We start from the raw sequence: 20,701 nt of genomic DNA, 5'->3' as shown, positions 1-20,701 counted from the left end.
TTCTTAGCTTTTTCTACTTGTTTATCAAATTTTATTATTTTAGATGCCTGTTTGAATCCCTAGGAGAAAGAGAAAGGGTGTGGATGTGGGTTGGTAGGGAAGTAGGGCAGATCTGGAAGAAGTTGGAGGAGGGGAAACCATAATCAGAATGTATTACATTTAAAAATGTATGCAATAAAAAAAAGGAAAAGCACTTTTCTAGCTGGTGGCCATGGCCCTGACAACCTTCCTGGCACACTGGAGTCCTCTGTGACAGACTCAGCTACAAAGGCTAAGCTCCAGGGTTGTTAGATGAGTACTGTACAGTGAGAAGCCAGAGGAAGAGCCCTTCAAGTCAGTATTATGTTTTCTGTTAGCTACCCAGCCACACACTCAGCTTAAACGAATTAAGGAAGCAGGTAAAAGTGAGCTTGTCATTCTTAATTTTATATTACACTCAGAGAAGGCACAAAATGAGTGTGTAAGTAATAGTTTTTCCTTTTTTGTTAGTTTTCTAGTTTTTGCTTACCTATAAATAAAGATAAAATTCTTTTAACCTATTCCTGAAAGGTGTCAATAAAGTTTATTGCACAGAGGGAGTTTTATATAAGTTCATATTTATGGTTTATTCAATTTATAGTTTTATTTACTACTAACAAACTATACTGAATACAAAATTATTTTTAAAAGGCACAAGTCAACAACTTTGGTTTCAAAATAATTGGCTCTGAGTTTTCATATTAATTCATGAACAATGATGAAATAAAAATTATTACATTAATATACGTATAAATCTTAAAATACCTGGGTTTGGAAGAAGGATATTTAATCAATGTATATACAGGTTCTTACCTTTGGTGGTTTAAATGGATAATCTGAAGAAAACGTGATATCCAGAAAAAAAACACCACCTTCATAAACAGAACCTGGTGGACCAAGTATAGTCGACCTCCATTCATAAATGTTATCTCCTTTAGGCCCAGCACTAGTTAAAAGAAATCAAAAATCAATATACAGATCTATAAATACCTATATAAACACCTGTATACACATCTATAAAAATTTAGGTCAACATCTTAAGATGAGTGCAATTTATTAGTTAGAATAAAAATAAACAAGCAATCTTAAGCAACAAGACTAACCAGATGTACTCAAGCACATATGCATACACTTTGAAATATTCCAAATGAAACAAACACTATATAACTTTACCCAGTGACTCCTGTCATTTGTTATACCTCCTCCCCTACAACACACACACACACACACACACACACACACACACACACACACACACACACACTTATAAGTTGTTAAACATTGTGATACTTTCCATGTGCTCTTCCAAAAAATAATTTACAAGTCAACAGTTACAAGTTCAGTAACTATGTCAGCCACAGTAATCTATAACCTGCATGATAAAATTTTCAACTAATCTGTAATAAGCCCCACCAATATAGGAATCAATCTTGGGGTCATAAAAACTTTATTATCTTATATACTTATAATCTATTTCTTATAGGATTTTATTATGCAACCCCAGGCTGGCCTAGAACTTGCAATACTATTGCCTTCCCAACTGTATCGCTGTAACTGCAGGCATAATTCACCATGTGCACCTCATCAAATCTATTTATGTTATATGCTTTAACTTTCCTTTATTTAATTTTTCTAACTTTTATTTGACAAAATATAGTCCCTTTAAAAAATATGCTGTACTATTTGAGTTTGTGTTTGGTTCTTTCATAATAAGATTCAAATAAATACACTTCTCACGAGAGAAGTAAGTGATGTGCCATTCGGGGGTCATGACAGTTTGAAGAACAGGATATGGCATCCTGTTCCTCACCAGTGATGTTAAGCTTCAGTCATAAAACATATGTTCCAAATTTCCTGCTGCTTAGTTACTATCTTTTCCTGCAGCCAATCTGTATTCTTTGGTCAGATTACAACCATGCAAATAAGCTACTCTTCATTCAAATTTCTTCTCTAGATTTAACACTCACTTGGAATCCTCTGAATTTTACTATGACACACTGGCATAATCATGAATTTTCAACTCACATTTGGCATCTGTCTTGAGCTCCCTCTTGCCCTCTGTATTTATATGAATGCTATGTTATTGATATGGTCTCATAAATTACTATTTCTTTCCAATGCTTTACAACTTACTACTGTTTGTAATTATTTTGCTGTTGGAATCATCCTAGATTTGCCCAGTGGGAGAGCCTACAAAAGAGCTTCAACATGCCTTGAACATGCTGGCACCATTTTAGAGTATATTCTCCCTTTCTGGCATGAAAAACACTCAACTCTTCTAGCCTGGAATCAGTCAAAGGAACCCTGGGTCCTTGTAGGGGAATGTTAAGAAATCAAGACTTGAATTCTATTGAAACACATTATCATTTCAATGCAATGTGCTCAACATCAGTATCACATATGGAATAAAAAGGTGACAGTTCAATATAACCTAAACTCACAATCTGTGGCTAGTTCAGGAACTCTAGGATTCCTGTAAACACTGCACACCTTACAAACTGTCATTCTCCTCTATTTATTTAAATTTTCACTTTTATTTTTAATTATGTGTATATGGGTTGGGGTAGGCAGGGAGGACATGCGCACATGAGTGAAGGTGCCCACAGAGTCTAGGAAGACAGTTTCAGATTCTCTGGAGATTAGGGAACCTAATATAGGTGCTGAGAATCAAATTCAGGACCTCTGCAAAGACAGCACATGTCCTGAGACATGTCTCCCATCCATTTTCCTCTAAGTTTTTACATCACAAATTATCCTGGATTTCTAAATGTAAGTATGCATATGCTTTTGTTTTTTAAACTACCAATCAATTTAGAGATGATCTGGAGGTTCTATTTAAATACTAACAGCGAAACAGTACTGCAACCATATTAATAACACGGGTGTCAGTTTAACAATGTTATTAATTCTGCAAAAATGATACTATAAAACTAAAAAGCTTCAGAGACAAAAATCTCAAAAAAGGCTTCTATACTCCCAAATGTTTTCTATCTGTTTCTGTAACTTCACTGTGACTACTTCTGCTCTACTGACAGACGTTGGAAATACTTACTTGTATAAGTACCCAAATATATATAACCAACTTCCAACGAACAAAATTACCTCAGAACACTTATATTTCAGATGACTGAATAGAAAGTAAGTTGAGGTCAATGCATTTTAATAGACTGCAGAATTATAGACTGAAAAGATGGTTCTTTGGACAAATCCACCAACCCTGAGGAAATAGATATGGACAAGGTGAAGAATCCATCTTAAATCCTGTTATTTGGTAGAAGACCAAAGATTCCCACTGTGAAACTAAATTCTTGGCTCTAAAGTCCGCTTTCTCCCCCTCTCATGCTGCATGAAAAGGAGCTCATTTAGCCCTATTCCAGCGGGACATTAAATGTGACAGAAGCGCCTGGCATATAGAGTCTACCTTCATTTACATTAAGGCATCATTTGGAAAAGAGAGAGGCTGGGGCAGACCTACCAGGGGGTATGGGAAAGAGGAGCTTCAGAACTAAGTGCATTAACTCAAAGCACTTCATAGGCTAGCAGCAGACCTGCCACAGAGGAGTCAGCTGAGCAGGAAGAGGGGGAAGGTGATAATGACCAACCATCATCTTTCCTGACTGATCTCCATCCTTTCTGTTTTTGTCCTTTCCACAGTGCATAACTCCACAAACTTCCACTTTGCCTTACACTGTATCAGTTCTCTCTCAGATGAACAACATTCACAAGAATCTAGCAATGTCATTTTCTGAAACTTGATTAAAAAACAGGCTTCTGTTTCTCTAACCCTTCCAGCTTTCACCTCAAGCTACTGTTCTTTTAATAGAAAACCCTACTTCAAAGCTCTGTCTTTATCAGTGTCTCCAATTTCTGTTTTAAGACTTTCAAGTTTCCTCATTTTTCTATAGAAACAACTCTTATCTAAGGTCAACAATGACATCACTCGTGGGCCCAATGGTCATTTTTCATGTATCAATTAGCTAAATTTAAAAGTAGAAAGTCAACTGAAAACCCAAGAAAGCAAAGGAGGAAAGAATCAACAAAATAAAGTATATGTGAAAATCCCATATGAAAAAGCTGTTAAGTTAATATAAAAAATAAAGGTAAAATACTAATAAAACAGGCAGCTTAAGACTCAGCAGTTGAGAGCACTGGCTGCTCTGCTGAGGACCCAGGTTCAGTTCCCAGCACACGGTGGTGATTCCAGTTTCCCAAGCGTCAATGCTCTCTCTTCAGGCCTCACTGCATGCACGGAGGACATACACATAAATGCAAGAAAAACATTTGCCCCAAAAATAAAAGTAAATAAATGTTTTAAAAGATAAAACCATGAAACTAATTAAATAGATTCTCTGCATATCAAATTCATAGGGAGACTAGTGTCAAATATAAATTCTTCCAACTTCATCTATGGATCAATGCTGCTCATGCCCCCAAAAGAAATCACAGCAAATTATTCTGTGGGTATCAATAAACTGATTCTAATGTTTATGTTGAGAAGAACCCAGAATCTTCACTCAGGAAGCTGGGAACAAAGAGGGAAATTACCTAACTTGAAGACTGACAACACAGCTGAGAGACAGAAAAGGACATCAGTGTGCACAGTGACAGAGAAGAGCAAGAGAACAGAACAGAACCCCAGAGCGTCCCCTAACTTCAGTCAATCTCATTAGATGCAAGAGCACAAAAGTAACGAACGGCACAGAGCTACTGTAGGAAAGCAAACTGACAGAGGCAATGCCAAATGTCTACATTCCCCCACTTTTACCTGTGGATAACTTATTTTGGAAGACACTTTGGCAGTTTCTTACTAAGCACATCTTAGCAAATGATCCAGCAATCACATTTGTTTTTATTTAACCAGAAAACTGGAAACTCAACACAAAAAAAACCTGTGCATAGCAGGTATATTCATAATGGTCTAACGTGGAAAACAACCAAGATGATCTCAATAGATTAATAGATGTAGAATCTGTTACAAAAGCAGGGGGAAATGGATGGAATGGGATAATAGGTAGATTAGTGTGAGCTTACTCATGCTAATAGTGAGTAATAGTGCGATTACTTGTGAGCTATTTATAGACAATTTATACTGGTATAAATTCTTAGATATTGATACAAATTCAAATTATATTTGTTACACTGAATATGCATCTATTTCTGTTTACAATATTTGTGCACATATGCAGACTTATTTTGTCATATTGTATGCATGCATGCTTCTACTTCTGCTTAAGGCATTTTGTATATTGTTGGAATTTTAGAATATATTTATCATATTGCAATATACATTCCTACTTCTGATCAAGATCCTTATACATTGCTTACATTTTGAGGTCATTGTCCTCATTTGCTGCACATTTGTTTAAAGACTTTAATTTTTAAGCTTTAGTCTTTAAGCTATATATGTATTAAGAATCACAGGTCACCAGTCATCCATGTTTTCCATACTTAAAACTAATCAAGTTCTTTAAATGCATAGAGATTGTATTTCACATAGATAGGTAATCTTCAAACACTCCAAACATCTGCAGGGTATATCATTTAAATAATTTAGGATTCTGTTGATGTGAGGCACATTTGCTCCTAGCAGCACCCATCTATTTCCTAGAGAATGTTGGGCACTGAAGACAGCCCACTTGGAGCTTGTTTTCTTCTTGGCAAAACTGGCCTTTGGGCAAAGATCTGCCCTTGCCTCAACTACTGACAAAATGCATGATGTTCAGACTGGACAAGTAGAATACAAGAAAAAGACTGCCAAACCTTGCCAAGATAGGGTAAGACGGTTTTGAAAAATTTCCTGCCTCTGAAAATCATCTGTCAGTTACTCGAGGCCTTAGCCAAAGTTGGTTGCTCTAATGTTGCAAATGAGACTTTGGGTGATTGCCCAGGTAGCCAGCTGTCTCTGTCATCTACTGCACATTTTGGAAGCTCCTTGATTGCACTTCCTGTCTACTCAAGTAATATCTCCTTTCTCAGGCCTTTGATGGGGTTAAAGACTAGACAGTCATAGTTACTTTCCTCTTATGACTTAGCCAAGCCATTTTTTAATTTAAGATTTAGATCCCTTAGGATAGGATAACTATCAAAATATTTAGCATAGGTTTCTTGTTTGATTTTTGTTCATGCTGATCGTAATTCTAATTTTTATGTATATTTTTGTCTCTTCTTTCCCCTGAACAATACTTGATATTTGTTCTTATTATATACAGTTTTGTATTAGGCTTAGAACTCTCTTATTTAGACAAAAGAGGGAGGTGCTGTGGGAATTCCTTCAGCCAATAGCCTTTAAGATATTGGCCCATTTTAGGTGTGATCTTGTGTACTATAAATACAGACAAAAAGCATGTGTGGGTCTCTTAACTGCTGGATTCAGTTCCAGTTCCCAATGCATGCAGAAGACTGCAGATTGCTGCCCTTACTGTTTGTCCCCAAATAAATAAACCTATGTTATACTCCATTCCAGGCTATCGTGGAACTCTTTTGTATGTCAACAGTTACATATAGATGATGAAATACTACTTGGTTCAAGAGTTATCAAGTCACAAAAAGATAGAGATGTACCTTAAATTCACATTATTTGGTCAAGAGAAGACAATTTGAAAATCTATATAGGGCCACATACTTTAAGATTCCTAACATACATCCTGAAACAGGCAAAACCATGGAGGAAGTAAAAATGTTAAAAGGTGCCAGAGGATAGACAGAGACTGATTTGACAAGCTAGATGTATCACTATATATTTGTCAAAATCCATAAAACATACAGCAGCAAGAATGAGCTATTACATAAACTAGGGACTTTATGTGGCAATGCATGTTCAAAGCAAGTTCATGAAATGTAGTATACAACACTCATACCACTGTGGCGTGGATGCCAATGAGGGTAGCATGAAGGAGGCAAGAAGCAAAGGACTATATGGTAATGCTGTAGTAATAAAGTAAAACATATTAATTCAGAAAACAAACTATGAAACATAAAAATTTGCATGTTAATGCAGTAAGTAGTAAATATTTTTCAAGTCTTGGTTTATAAAAAGGGTTTCTAAATTACAAACAGATGCACTCCAAAATTATGTCTTAAATCTAGGTATTTTGGACTCCAGAAGCATTCTAACCAAAATACTATAAATGAAGCTCTGCCCATCAATATTAATGTGAACCACTTACCCCCGCAATAATAAATGAATAAATGCATGTAATTTTTTGTTAGTAAGTAACACTAAGAATCGATGTGTATTGTGCTATCAGGTTAGGCATTCAAAACTACATCATCTACACTACCTCAGTTTAACCAACATAGCTTCAAGTTCACATAGTTGGCAAATATGCACTTTGGCCTCTGAGATTTTTTACTCTTCCAAACACAACTTTACAGCCCAGGACAAAAGAGACAAAAAAGACTCTAGTCACAAAGAATGAAAGCCCAAAAGAAAAGGTTATTCTTATTTAATGATTAGAAAATGAAAGGCGAAGGACACAACACTGTCAGAGTGACATGTGGGCTGTGAACAGGGAGGGAAATGGATAGCTTATCAATCAGCCTAAGACGGAAAGCAGTAAAGGAAAAGGGACAGTCCAGCAAACATGCCATAGCAAAGATAAAATTAAGGAGGAGTTTTTCTACTGTCATTCTGTGACAGTAGAAGAGACAAAGGAAGCAGGACAAGGAATAATGAAGGAACAGACCCTGGCAAAAGAGCAGGCACATCCTTTGCAACTAAGACGAGGACTGGGTCCTGAGAAGACTGTAAACTGAGACCTGGGTAACAGTCAGGAAGGAAACATCTATAGCTATTAGTCAACCAGGAAAAGGATAGCCGATGTTACTGTTGTGTGTGGAAAGTTGATCTAATGCATGAAAAAGTATATACTCTTACTGCTGACTGTTTCTGAAAGCGCTCAGACCATTGTCAGATATTCTTTTACATTAAAACATTTCTAGAAATAAGTCAGCATATAACCCAGCAGTTTAATCAATGCTCTGAAGTTAAGGCAAACCCGTCTTTGTTTCCTACGTGCTGAGATTATAGGAGTATGCCACCATACTAGGCTTTATTTTATGGGGGGATTAAGCCTTGATGGTAGCCTACACTGGCCTCAAGACTACAGCAATTTTCCTCAGTTTTAAGATAGGATTGTAATGAGGTATTACTACTTCAGCTTAATCTGTTCTTGATATCACCAAGATTCTGTTAGTGTCATTTAAAAATCAACTTTCAGTAAGGCATTTCAACTTCAAGCTTAGTTATCTTAATGGATATTTTATAGTTTTGAATATTGCATTCATTTTCATGTGGAATGTGGCTTGTTCTCAACTACCTTTCTACATCTTAAAAATCAGGTATAATTTAGTAATCATAAATAGCTAAAGAAAAAAGCACACTTCACAGCTATAAATTGGCCTTACTTAGGTTTAGAATCACACAATTTATATACTGCCCATAATTACACAGAATTAAACTAGTGATGTGGAACTATAACTACAGTTTGTACCATACCTGAAAAAATTTTTACTTAGAAGATGCGTAAGCTTCAAAATAAATAACTGAATGTGTGGCTAACCCCCTGAAAAACAAGTTCAGAGAAGGATAATTAAGGCTATCTCATCTACTCACTGCAAATAAATACTTCAAAAAAGTTCTGTATATAATGTATAGGAATAAAAATGTATCTGTCATTCACTTCAGTATTAGTTCATTTCATTTAAAAATGAACAATCCTGGAAATGAAATTGATTACTATTAATACCTATAACTATTAATACTGCTAAAAGTAAACGGTAAATTCTAACACTGATACATGTTTGTACAAAGAGGCAATCACTACAGCCTCTCAGCATGAGTACTATGGAAAGAAAGGAAGAGAATAAAGAAAGGAACTCATGAATTAGATGGCTCTTATTGGGACAATTAAGACAGTAAAAAAAAGTTCACCAAAAACCTTCTAGTTATTTGCATACAATCCAGGGATAAGGTTCAATAAATGAATGTTTATGCATTTAACAACATTAAAGTTACAAACATCTATGGCAGTACAAAATTACATAAAACCTAAATCTAAATATCCATTAAAAAATACATTTGCTAGTTACAGTGGTATTATCATATCTAGCTAGCACTTTGCCTCCCGGCACCCAACAATTTCTATGCCCTACTTCTTCCCAAATTTATAACCTTCGCCTTAGTTACTCCTAACATATGTACATATGCTCACACATACACACACACAGCCTACTGTACTTATTTACTGCTGTTCTATATACATGTGCCCAGAATAGGCACTTGAAATTTAAGAGCCCATCCCTGGAGGAAACTTTTACCCTCTCTCAAGTCAATGACTGCCTATAGCTCTTCATCTAATGGAGGACCATGTGGAATTTCTCCTGTCCATTGGAATGTCACCTAACACTGTCATTAGCCCAGGGACTGTACTGCTGAGGTTTCCATGTCATACAAAGGGACGCCCTCTCCCAGCAGGTGTCGTGGACCTACTGGCTCTGATAACCTCTAAGCTCCTCGTCTGTGATTGTTCCTGAGCTTTAATTACAGGAATTACACTGATGCAGTGATACTTCACTTGTATTTTAATAAATAAAGCTTGCCTGAAGATCACAGTGCAAAATAGCCACATTAATGAGCCATACAGTCCAGGCAGCGGTGGCACACACCTTCAATCCCAGCAGCCACACCAATTAGACATAGAAGCTCGGCAGTGGTTGTGCTCGCCTTTAATCCCAACACCAGAGAGGAATATAAGGCAGGAGACAGGAACTTGTTTGATTTCAGTTTGAAGATTTCATAGAGGTAAGAGCTCTCTAGTGGCTTCATTGCCCTGTTTTCCTGATCTTCGGGTTGAACCCCAATATCTATCTGAGTTTTTATTATTAGTGCTAAATTTGGCGCCCAATGGTAGGTGTACAATTCATGAAAAGTCTTTTGCCTGTGACTTTTTAGCCACCGGCATAGGCTGGAGCTACACTTGGGGTTCCAGCTCCACCCAGCAAGGTTTTCTTTGCTTTGCTCCCCAAACCTCTGAAAAAGTTTGGGATTTTCCTGTTGTAGCCTCTCTGAAATAGTCTCCAGCTGCCACCCAAACTCCAGAAGCACCTGGGTTCCAAATGCCACAGAACTCACCTGCCCTAGACTGGCTAGTTCTGCCCTCAGGCAGCCCCCCACCACATGTGCATCTTCTGAACAATCCCCAGGGCATTTGTCAGTCTCTCTTCTCAGTTGCAGGCTCTCTCTGAACCCCCTTCCTTGGCTGCTGCCAAACTAGACAGGTGCCTTCAATCCAGTCAGGCTTTTACTGTTCTACACAGCAGCAGTAAGCCTCACACCTTCATTAACATCAGCAGCAGGATTTAGTAATGCAACTGATAATTTCTTAAAGGGAGGATTTATTTAAAAGAAGAGTTTTACCCCACATTAAAAAATAGGAAAATCCATTACAAAGGAGGAATTTGGGTCTCTGTATGATAATATGCTGGACAGTTTGAAAATGGAATGATTAAATGAGAGGATATCTAATTTAGATGGGATTTATGTAATGACAACTGTAAACAATATCAGCTTTATTATTTTTGTCTTACCACTAAAAAGGAAGGTTAATCTGAGTGCTAAGATACAAATCTTAGAAAAAACTAATAAAACAGATCACAGAGATATTCAAATCCAGATAGCAAAAAAATTTAATGAAGAATGAATGAATTCTTGCATTATAAGAATAGAAAGAGCCTAAGGTTTTCAAACAACCAACCTTAATATATCCAGTACCCTTACAGGAACTGCCAGATGGCAGAGGCTCTGCTACAGCTAACTGGACTCCTGTACCAATGTTAGATTTATGGAGATTCAAGGAAGCAATTGTCTCATATATGGCATTTGCTTTTGTGAAGCAAATGTTAAACTCACGGTCAGTTTGTAATAGAATTATCCCTAAAACTGGATATAATTGGATAATGGTGTTTTAGAGCCTAGTTCACAATTACAATGGAGTACCTGGTTCAAAAGAGGCTAAGATTAACAGAGTAAAGCTAAAGGTAGGAAATCTCCCAAATCACATTCTTGGAGAAGATTATGCTACTATAGAAAGGCAAGCTATACATGAGGACCACACCCTGGATTTATGCCACACAGCAGCTTTCAGCGTTTGGGACAGAACTGAAGAAGTAGGAAAGAAGATTGAATCATTTTCTAAAGTCATACAGGACCCAAAAGACTAATGAATGTAGGTCACTGAGGAATATTCAAGATATCCTTTGCCATCAGGGAACTCCGTGAGGGGCCTCTGTAGGAAATTATGCCAAATCTGGTTCAGTTGTTTCCTGCCATCATAGAGAAAACTCCTTCCCAGAGCGATTGAAGAACCTAATATCTAGTGTAAGAAACCATACTGCTCTGGATAATAGAAGAGCTATAGAAGAGCTATAGAAGAGGAGAACAAAAAATTCAGGAGAAACCATAAAGTGAGTATTTTGGCAAACTTCCATAAATGAACAAAAGAGCGAATAAATGGTGTTGTCGTTGAAGGTCTGGCAGACACAGATGAGGATTAACAATAATTTCATCAGAATCTTGACATCAAAATTGGCCTCTTCAGGATGCAAATGTTCATCTTTTAGGGATCAGAACTTTATCTCAGGTAAAGCAGAGCACCCTATGGGTCAAGTGTACAGGACCAGAAGGACAGAGAGGAGTATTAAAACCATGTGTGGCTAACATAGCAATCAATTTGTGGGGAAATGATTTATAATAGCAATGGAATGCTCATATTAACATTCCCACAATCTTAGAAACAAGTCATAATTCAATATATGTTTCTGGAAAAACTATTTTAAGATATTATAAAGAACAGACACTGACCATTCAGGTTGTACAAGAACAGGACACAACAGGTGCTAATATTTCAAAGGCACCAACAGCTCTACCTTTACAGTGTTTCATAGACAAATCTGTATGGGTGAAGCATGGCCTTTAACAATAGAAAAACTGCAGGCTTTAGAATAGCTGTTACAGAGGCAACAAGATATCCAGCATATTGAAGAATCAACCAGTCCTTGGAATTCTGTTCTACTTGCTGTTAAAAAGAAATAAGGAAAAAAGGAGAATGGTAACAGATCTAGGAACTGATTCAGCCAATGGGCCCTCTATAGTCTTGAATTCCTTTGCTTTACCGACTGCCTAAAGGATGGTCTCTATTATTATTATTATTATTATTATTATTATTATTATTATTATTATTGATTTAAAAGACTGCTACTTCACTGTATCTTTATAAGACAAAGAGAAAAATTTGCTTCCACAGTGCCTACTTAAAATAATTCTCAGCCTGATAAAAGATTATCAAGGGAAGATTCTCCCACAGGAAATGTTAAAAAGTCCCACCCTGTCAATATTTTGTAGGTCAGCCATTGGAAATTATATACAAGCAATTTCCTGAATCTAAAGTTTACTATTACATGGACATTTTGCTATCTGATTCAAATGTAGATACCTTAGAAAGAATGTTTGAAAAAGTAAAGAAAATTTTGCTTTTTAGAGATTACAAATAGCTTCTGAAAAAAATACAGAGGAGATTCTATTAATTATTTACGCTATAAACTAAGTTTACAAAAAAAAAATTAGACCCCAAAAGGTGAAAATTAGGAGATTGATTACAGACTCTTAATGACTTCCAAAGATTGCTAGGATACATTTCACATGTATGGTGCACTATTGGGATAAACCTGATAACCTGATTAATTTAAACACAACCTTAGATGGTGAGAAGAACTTAAACAGTCCCAGGGAATTATCAGCTGAAGCTCAAGAGAATTTGGCTTTGACTGAAGAGAAATTACAGAGGGCACATGTGAATTGTGTGGATTCGAATCTTAACTGCATTCTGGTCATTTTACCTGCCTCTACAAGAATTTTAATGCAAAGGTGTAGGGCCCTTGCTCCTGGGGTGCATCTTGAGGACAGTTTCTGGTCAGTCAGCTAAACATCCTGTTTGTTCCTGTGCTCCCTCTGCCTAGCCTGGTGATTAGCTGTAGGGCATTGTTTCATCTTTGGTATGGTAATTTCCCACCTGCCTGGTCGGAAATCCTTGTGCAGCAGCCAGGTACAACAGGATTTCCCCAAAGTTGAATAAAGGGCATTCGGCTGATCTCCTTTCGAATGACCCAAGTCTCTTGTATGTTCTTTCAATCTCCAGGCCCTTGCCCAGACTCCCAAACGGTACAGTGGTGCGCAAACTACCGAGGGGTTAACACAGAATCGGGTGTTACACAAAGAAAAAATATTATCTTAGGATGGATCTTTTTAATCACATAAACCAAGTAAAAAATTAAAACTTATGTGGAAAAGTTTTAATTCTAAAAGGAAAATTGAGACTTTGTCAATTAGCAGGAATAGACCCAACAGAGATTATAGTACCTTTAGTCATATTGACAAATTATTAGGGAAAAAGTGAACAAAGAGATTAAGTTAACAACTATCCCAAAGGCAAGAGAATTTAACTTATAAAGAGAACTAGCTGGATATTTCCTCGCACTACAAGAGAATATACCAATAAAATGGAATCCCTACAACCCATACCGATGCAAATAAATCAGGAAAGCCAGAATATCAATCAGAAAACTTAAGTAGGGTGAATCAAAGCCCTTATGATTCTGTCCAAAAGCCAGAATTATACGCTATTCTCATGGTACTAAGGGATTTTAAAGAACATCTCAACATAATATGCAGAAAGAATTCTTTTGCATATTGAAAATACTGAATTTATACCAGATGATACAGAATTGACTTTATTATTTATTCAGTTACAAGATACAATTCAGCAATAGGAATTATCCTAAACATAAGACATATCTGATCCCATACGGGTCTTCCAGGTACTCTAGCAGAAGGTAACAAAGAAATCGACCAATTATTGATCGGAAATGTGCTAGAAGACTAAGAATTTCATTTTTAAAAAATCAGGTCAAGAACAAATATTTAAAAAAAGACTTTTCTATCACGTGGCAACAAGCGAAGGAAAATTATAAGGAAATGTTCTACTTGTCCTTTATATAACCAAACAGCACTACCTGCAAGAAGTAACCCAAACAGTACTCAAAGGAATGAAACCTGGTAGATGGATGTGTTCCATTTTGTAGAATTTGGAAAACTAAAATATGTACATAACACCATTGATACCTATTCAGTTTTTTAATGGGGAACTGCTTTGAGTTTGGAAAAGGTTGATTCAGTAATCATACATTTGCCAGAAGCTATGCCCATCACGGGTATCCTTCTACAAATGAAAACAGACAATGCTCCAACCATATGTCTCTAAGAAAATGAAGCAGTTTTTTTTTTTTGCTTATTATAATATAAAGCATATTACAGGTATTCAACAAAATCCTACAGGGCAGGCAGTTATAAAAAGGTCAAATCCAACTCTAAAGGATATGTTGAGTAACCAGAAAGTGATGATAAATACCCGCAGAAATCAATTGCATAATGCTAATTTCTAAATGATAATGAGAAATGAACAGCAGCTGCTGAGAGACACTGGACAGTAGAAAAAACTACAGAATCAAATCAGCAGATATATCTTAAAGATATACTGACCTCAGAATGGAAACCAGGACATTTGTTATGTCGGGAAATGGGTTTTGCTTTGTTTCCACAAGAAAAGAAAAACTATGGATACCAACAAAATTGATAAAGATTCGATTAGAACAAGAGACACCTCTTAATTAGCAGAGATGATAGTTCATTAAACAGCATGGCTATCTAATCTGAACTAACCTAGAAAACAAGTGCTTTCGTTTGATTAAATATAAGCTGCCAAAAGAGAATCTACCCAAAATTAGGGTTGGGGAAGGGCTTTGTTTCTGTCTTTCCAGAAGAATGAAGGCATCCAGCTGAGGAATCTGACGACCACTGGACAAAGGAGACATCTGAAGGAAAAGGACTTCATCCAGAAAAATATCTCAAGAACAAGAGTAAATTGGCCCACTGGTATATCACATTTCCAACAGGGTAAAATTCATAAATCTCCCCAAATGTTTGTTTCTGTTCTCTACAGACATATAAAACAAATAGTCGTTTTGTAATAGCAGTCTAAAAGTTAAAGTTGGCTTTGTAGTTGGAGTGTGGCTCTCCTTCTCTAAAACCAAGCAAGCTTATTAAAGTGAACTCCACAATCTGTCTGATGTCAGAAGAGCCACCTAATATGAGACAGAATTAAAACAAGTATTTAAGGACTATATTATTGCCACCAATCTTACAACCTTTTGGTTTTATATTGACTCTTTAACAGCTTTTAAAGTATAAAATGTATAATATATATATAAACTTTTTGTTATGATATTAATGTTCATACAGAGTACCAATTAATTCTAGAAAAAAGTTTCATCTACCTTCCTGTACATGATTTCGGTTTTGAGTCTCTATCAGTTTTCTGTGGTGAACCATGAGAATGCCTAACAGTAAGTTCTGAAGTCTCCCAAAGGAGGATGGGGCCCTACAACAACGATTCCTCCAGGACTATGGTAACACTACTAAGTTGAAAAACACCACCCAAGGATTGGCTTTGAACTACAAACTGCTCCGAACAATTTCTAGGTAGCTAGCTGAGATGATCCAGCCTAACAGACTACTCTAGCCAGGACTTGAGACAAGCCCTGCACTTTCTCATTACACAGAGACTGGATAACAAATGACATAGCTACCTCTCCCAAGACTTGACAATTAACCCATATTTTCTTTTCAGCTCCCCTAAAGATACTGTCGCCCCCAGACAGCAGAAAGTAAATTTAAGAACACAATGCCTACATTCCCAAAAGGTGGAGTGAGCGTGGTTTGGTTGTTCAATGGATTATGAATATTTGTCATTGTTTAGGGGGATTGGTTACAAGTTGATATTGATAACAGTCAGGAAAAAAGCTAAACAAAGGAAATTAGATTCAAGGTTCCTGTTTTGAAAAGAAAAAGGGGGGATATAGAGATATGATAGGATAAAAGGACACATTATTGAATCTACTTTTAAAAAGCAACTACTAGTTTTAAATGTTTTACATTGGATTTTGTATACTGTATATAATTTTAGACATTGATACAAATTTGAGATTAATTTTATTAAAATGTATTATACACATATTTCCAATCTTGTTCAAGGTATTGTACCTATACAACTCATTTAACCATGTAATGCAAATTTCTAGTACTTGAAATTTATTATTACCAATTGTTTAGGGTAATAAGGAAATGAAGGTTAGTAGTTAATAATCTATTATAATCAAATTTGTAATCACATTAGGTATGTTTTCAAGGTGAAACAAAAATATATTTTAGATAGAGGTCATCCTCAAGCACTTCAGAGATATACAGAATATGGCACTTAAAATGTTTTAATAACTTAGGTTCTTTTTTATGACAATGAGACATGTCTGCTCCTGGCACCACCAATCTACTTCAGAGATGATGATGGACATCAAAGAAATTCCACATAGAGTGTACTTTCTTTATGGCAAAGGTAAACTAATGGGCAAGAAAATGCTTTTCCTCAACTACTGACAGTATGCTGTCCTAACTGAACAAGCAGGACACAAAAGAGAGTGACTGACAAACACTGTCAAAAATAAGGAGGGACAGTCCTTCAGAATATCCTATTTCACAGGAACTAGAGAGGCAGATGGATCTCCATTAGCTCAAGGGCACCCTTGGCTAACAAGAGATTGAATCTGTCTAAAAGAGAAATAGATCACACAAAAGTGAGCTCTTGGGACCCCACACCCTTAATCCCAGCACTAGGGACGGGGATAGGAGTGATAGGGCTGGGTAGAGAGAAAAATATAAAGGGGAAGAGACAGGAACTCAGAGGAGTGTGGGGTATAGAGTCTTCAGGATTCATGGAGACAGGATCTCGCCCATTTTTGGTCTGAGGTAAGAGCTAGAGGCTGACTGCTTTGCTTTCCTGATCTTCAGGTTGAACCCCAATATCTGTCCCTGGGTTATTATTCATGCTAAACACTGCAGATTATGGTGTTGGGCACGCATAATCATTTATTCTCAACATTTTTAATGATTTGTGGGTTGTCGTTATATTCTCTAACTGCTGAAAAAAAAAGATGCTTCTTTGATGAGGGGGTGAGAGCTGTACTTATCTGTGGGCATAATTATACATATTTAGAATACAATTACATAGTATATTATTGGTTTAGAAAAATGGTAGGTTATTCTCTCAGGTCTATAACTTCTCTCCTCATGGATAGTTTACAGTGCCAAGCATGAATCCCCTCCTACTGAATGGGCTATAATCCAATTAGCTTTCGGTTCCCTCCATGATAAAACCACTGCTGCTGCACCACTGTGCATATCCTGTCAATGCAGTCATTGTTGTGTTTTGTAGGCTTTCCAACTGGGAAGGACTATGTTCTTTTCCCTCAGCAGCCTGCACAGCCCCTACCAATATTGTGAGAATCAGTGCTCAAGAAGGAGGCTTCCAGGTCAATTCCAGCTCGATTGCCCCTAGACCTGTGTATGCAGAGTACAGAGTCTTCAGCAATAAGGTTGTAGCCTTCAAGCTCTGGAGAGTAATGTACACTAAAACAGTCCATACTGTTTGGGGAGACTTGTACCCCTAACTAACAATTTGAAGGGAGTATTTCCCATGCCTGGCATCAGGGTATTTGTTGGTTAATGTTCTGGTATTTCATCTTACTCCAGTCAGAATGGCTGAGATAAAAAATAAAAAACAAACAAAACAAACAAACAAAAAATTGACAGCCAGGCAGCACTGGGGAGCAGAGGCAGGTGGATCTCTGTGAATTCAAGGTTTACAGAGTGAGTTTCAAGACAGCCTCCAAAGCTACACAGAAAAATCCCTGTCTTGAAAAACCAAAATTTAAAAAAAAAAAAAAAAAAAAGGAAAAGAAAAAGAAAGCATTGACAATGAATACTGGTGAGGATGCAAGGAAAGGGAGCCACATTCACTACTGGTAGGATGGAAAATTGGCGCAGCCACTATGAAAATCAGTGTGGAAAAATCGTGAGAGCTAAAAATGAATGTACCATACGACCCAGCTATACCACCCTTGGCATCTGCCCACAGGACTCTTTATCACACTCCCTTGTTCAGTCAGGTCTGTAGCTGTCTATTCACAAAAAATAGGAAATGGAAATAACCAGTGCTGTGGACCACAGATTCTGCAGTCAGAGTTCAGTGCATCCTTCAGGGGTCAACTCATCAGAGATGCTTATCTCATGTAGATGCACCTCATTTAGCAAGGCATGAGGAGTATCCAGAGATGCACACCTCATCAACCTTATCTGCGAGATGATAAGGAATACTGCCTTCTGCATATGTTAGCTGTCTCTACTTCAGACTTCTTGTGGGAAGAGCTCTTTCCCTCAGATTAGAGCTTGGGAATTCTTCCCACAGCACTGCAGTGTGTTAATCTTCCCTGTGCATTGCATGTTGGATGACTCCCGCAAGAAAGCAATCACAGTCAATGTCCTTGCTCTCTCACCAGGTCTTTGTATGAACTTTTAAGTCTTCCCTCCTGCAATTATCTTCCTTGGCAGACAGTCGGTCGGTGTTAGTATCCAGGCAAAGAGACCTCTATTGAGACATTCACAGACACCCAAGGACAAGAATTATGTTGAGCCAGAGCTCTGAGAGATAGAGAACAAGAGCATTCTGGATTCACTCTGCCAGCAGATAGGTAAGTGTTGTCCCAAGCTAACCTTACATCAACCTTAAAGCAAATCCTTAACTCTTTGTACTTATCTTTACTTTGGTTTATTGAAAAAAGAAGTTTACTAATTATATTTTACCCTGGAAGATTAACAGAGTGTAATCATTGAGTCAAAAAGGCTTCTTTCAGTCAGCTAATATCTGGCGAAAGTGCTAACACGAACCAAATACTATAAACTTCCTTTGCTTATTTACCTTCGTTGCCAAGTTACGCGATACTCCCTCCACCACGGGAGAAAAGCTGCACACTGAGAAAAAGACGATTCTTGCCTTGCTCCTGGTTTTCACTGATTATAATCTCTAATTACATTTAAGATAAAACAGCAAAAGCACAGACATTCCATTCTTAGATTTCCCAAATAGCTTAGCCTGTTTCTCTCCCTTTATTAACCTCCTTCCCTTCAACTACCTCCACCTTGAGCCATAGAGTAAGGCTGACAGTCACTGCTTTGTGTAAAACTTTTATCTGTTTCTTGACCCTGCAGACTCTGCCCTGCACCTGGCTAAGACTGGAGAACTGCTGACTGGAAGTGTATGTAGCTGAAACTTCTGCAGCACCGCAGAACACTAAAGAGCTCTTGAAATGAAGAGTACTAGCCTGTCTGTGTGAAGTTATTATCGAAACCTTTTCACCACTTCGCTCCTAAGAAGCATTTCACCTTTGGGACCCTGGGTAGGGGCTGGAGCCAGTCTCTTAGCCCCTACAAACCAGAATCTCTTTCAACTGAGGAATGGATAATGAAAATATGATAGATATACATAATGGAATTCTATTCAGTTATAATAGAAAAATGAAACCATAAAATGTTCAAGTTAAGTTGAGGTGACTGAAAAGTACTAAACTGAGTGAGGTAACCCAAACCCAGAAAGACAAATGTCATGGGTTCTCACTTGCAGATCTCTTAGCTACTTGGATCTGAGTATATAACCTGATAGAGCTGAAGAAGCCAGGAAGGAGAGGGACCATGGTGAAGGAGGTGCTCAGGCAGACGGAGCACTAGAAATGGGAGTAGGAGACAGATGTCAGAAAGGGGCAATGTGCAAAATGTAGGGAGAACTTAAGACGGAGGAGTAGGAATATAATAAAGGGAGAGGAGAAGGGCGGAGATAAGTCATACCAAGGATATTTGAAAAGGCCATGGAAACATTTTATAAGCTTGTTTTAAAATATATAAAATAAACACACATACCCATTTAAATGGAGTTATGTGACATGACGTAATAGTGCTTCCCAAGAACAAGTTTTTAAAAACAAATTCAAAGAGTAAATAATATAGTTCACCTACACTCTAAGCCTATATATGGACTATCTTCTGAAATACTTTTTTCAATTTCAGTAACTACGACTTAATATACTGTCCTGTAGAAAGAGTGCACTCCTCTGTAAGATGCATGTGAGGCACCGTCTAACTACTACTATGCCAGCACATAAGCACAGACCTTCCTGAACATTCTGCACCTGCAACATGTTTTTACACAAATTACTGCAAAACAGCAACAAAAACATGCTATGGAATCTCCTGGCTCTTTTATAATTTATTATGACACATGACAAGTAGTTATATTGTTTTGAGACCTAGTCTTTTTTTCATATATCAAGAGTAAAGCATACACAGTTTTCCTCCTAACCCTGACAATGTTGTACAGTGGTTTATAAGGGGAAAAATAGTATTTGTTTTCATGGTATTTTTTTTCTTAAAGTGATTAGATTCAACACGTTTTATATATACACACACACAGTGTTTACAAGATCATGTTTATAAAGAAATTAGTATTTCTGGTAGTTAGATGTATACCTAAGAGATCTGACCGATTCAAAAAGTACCTATAGGACCTGCCTAAAGACACTCCAAATGACGCAAACCTTCCTTCTGGGGCCAGTGTCAGTCATATATAGTCTTTGATATAAACTATTACAAAGCTCACGCTTTGTCTATCTTGACATTCATCATCCAAAT

General features: G+C 37.1%; 1 protein-coding gene across 2 annotated transcripts in view; it reads right to left on the bottom strand.

Annotated features, from left to right (window-relative positions):
- Positions 1–20,701, bottom strand: part of Ube2e3 (ubiquitin conjugating enzyme E2 E3) — a 66,501-nt gene that overhangs the window by 5,873 nt on the left and 39,927 nt on the right. For both annotated transcript variants that reach the window (XM_087900097.1, XM_048425889.3), the window contains exon 4: positions 832–964. In XM_087900097.1, the coding sequence (XP_087756223.1) occupies positions 832–964 (133 nt within the window). The remainder of the gene's footprint in view (positions 1–831; positions 965–20,701) is intronic.

The sequence above is a fragment of the Myodes glareolus genome, chromosome 21 (genome assembly GCF_982192425.1).
Source record: "Myodes glareolus chromosome 21, mMyoGla1.1, whole genome shotgun sequence".
In the NCBI taxonomy this organism is placed as follows: Eukaryota; Metazoa; Chordata; class Mammalia; order Rodentia; family Cricetidae; genus Myodes; species Myodes glareolus.
Note: the sequence above shows the minus strand (reverse complement) of the source record. Positions and strands in the feature narration are given on the sequence as shown.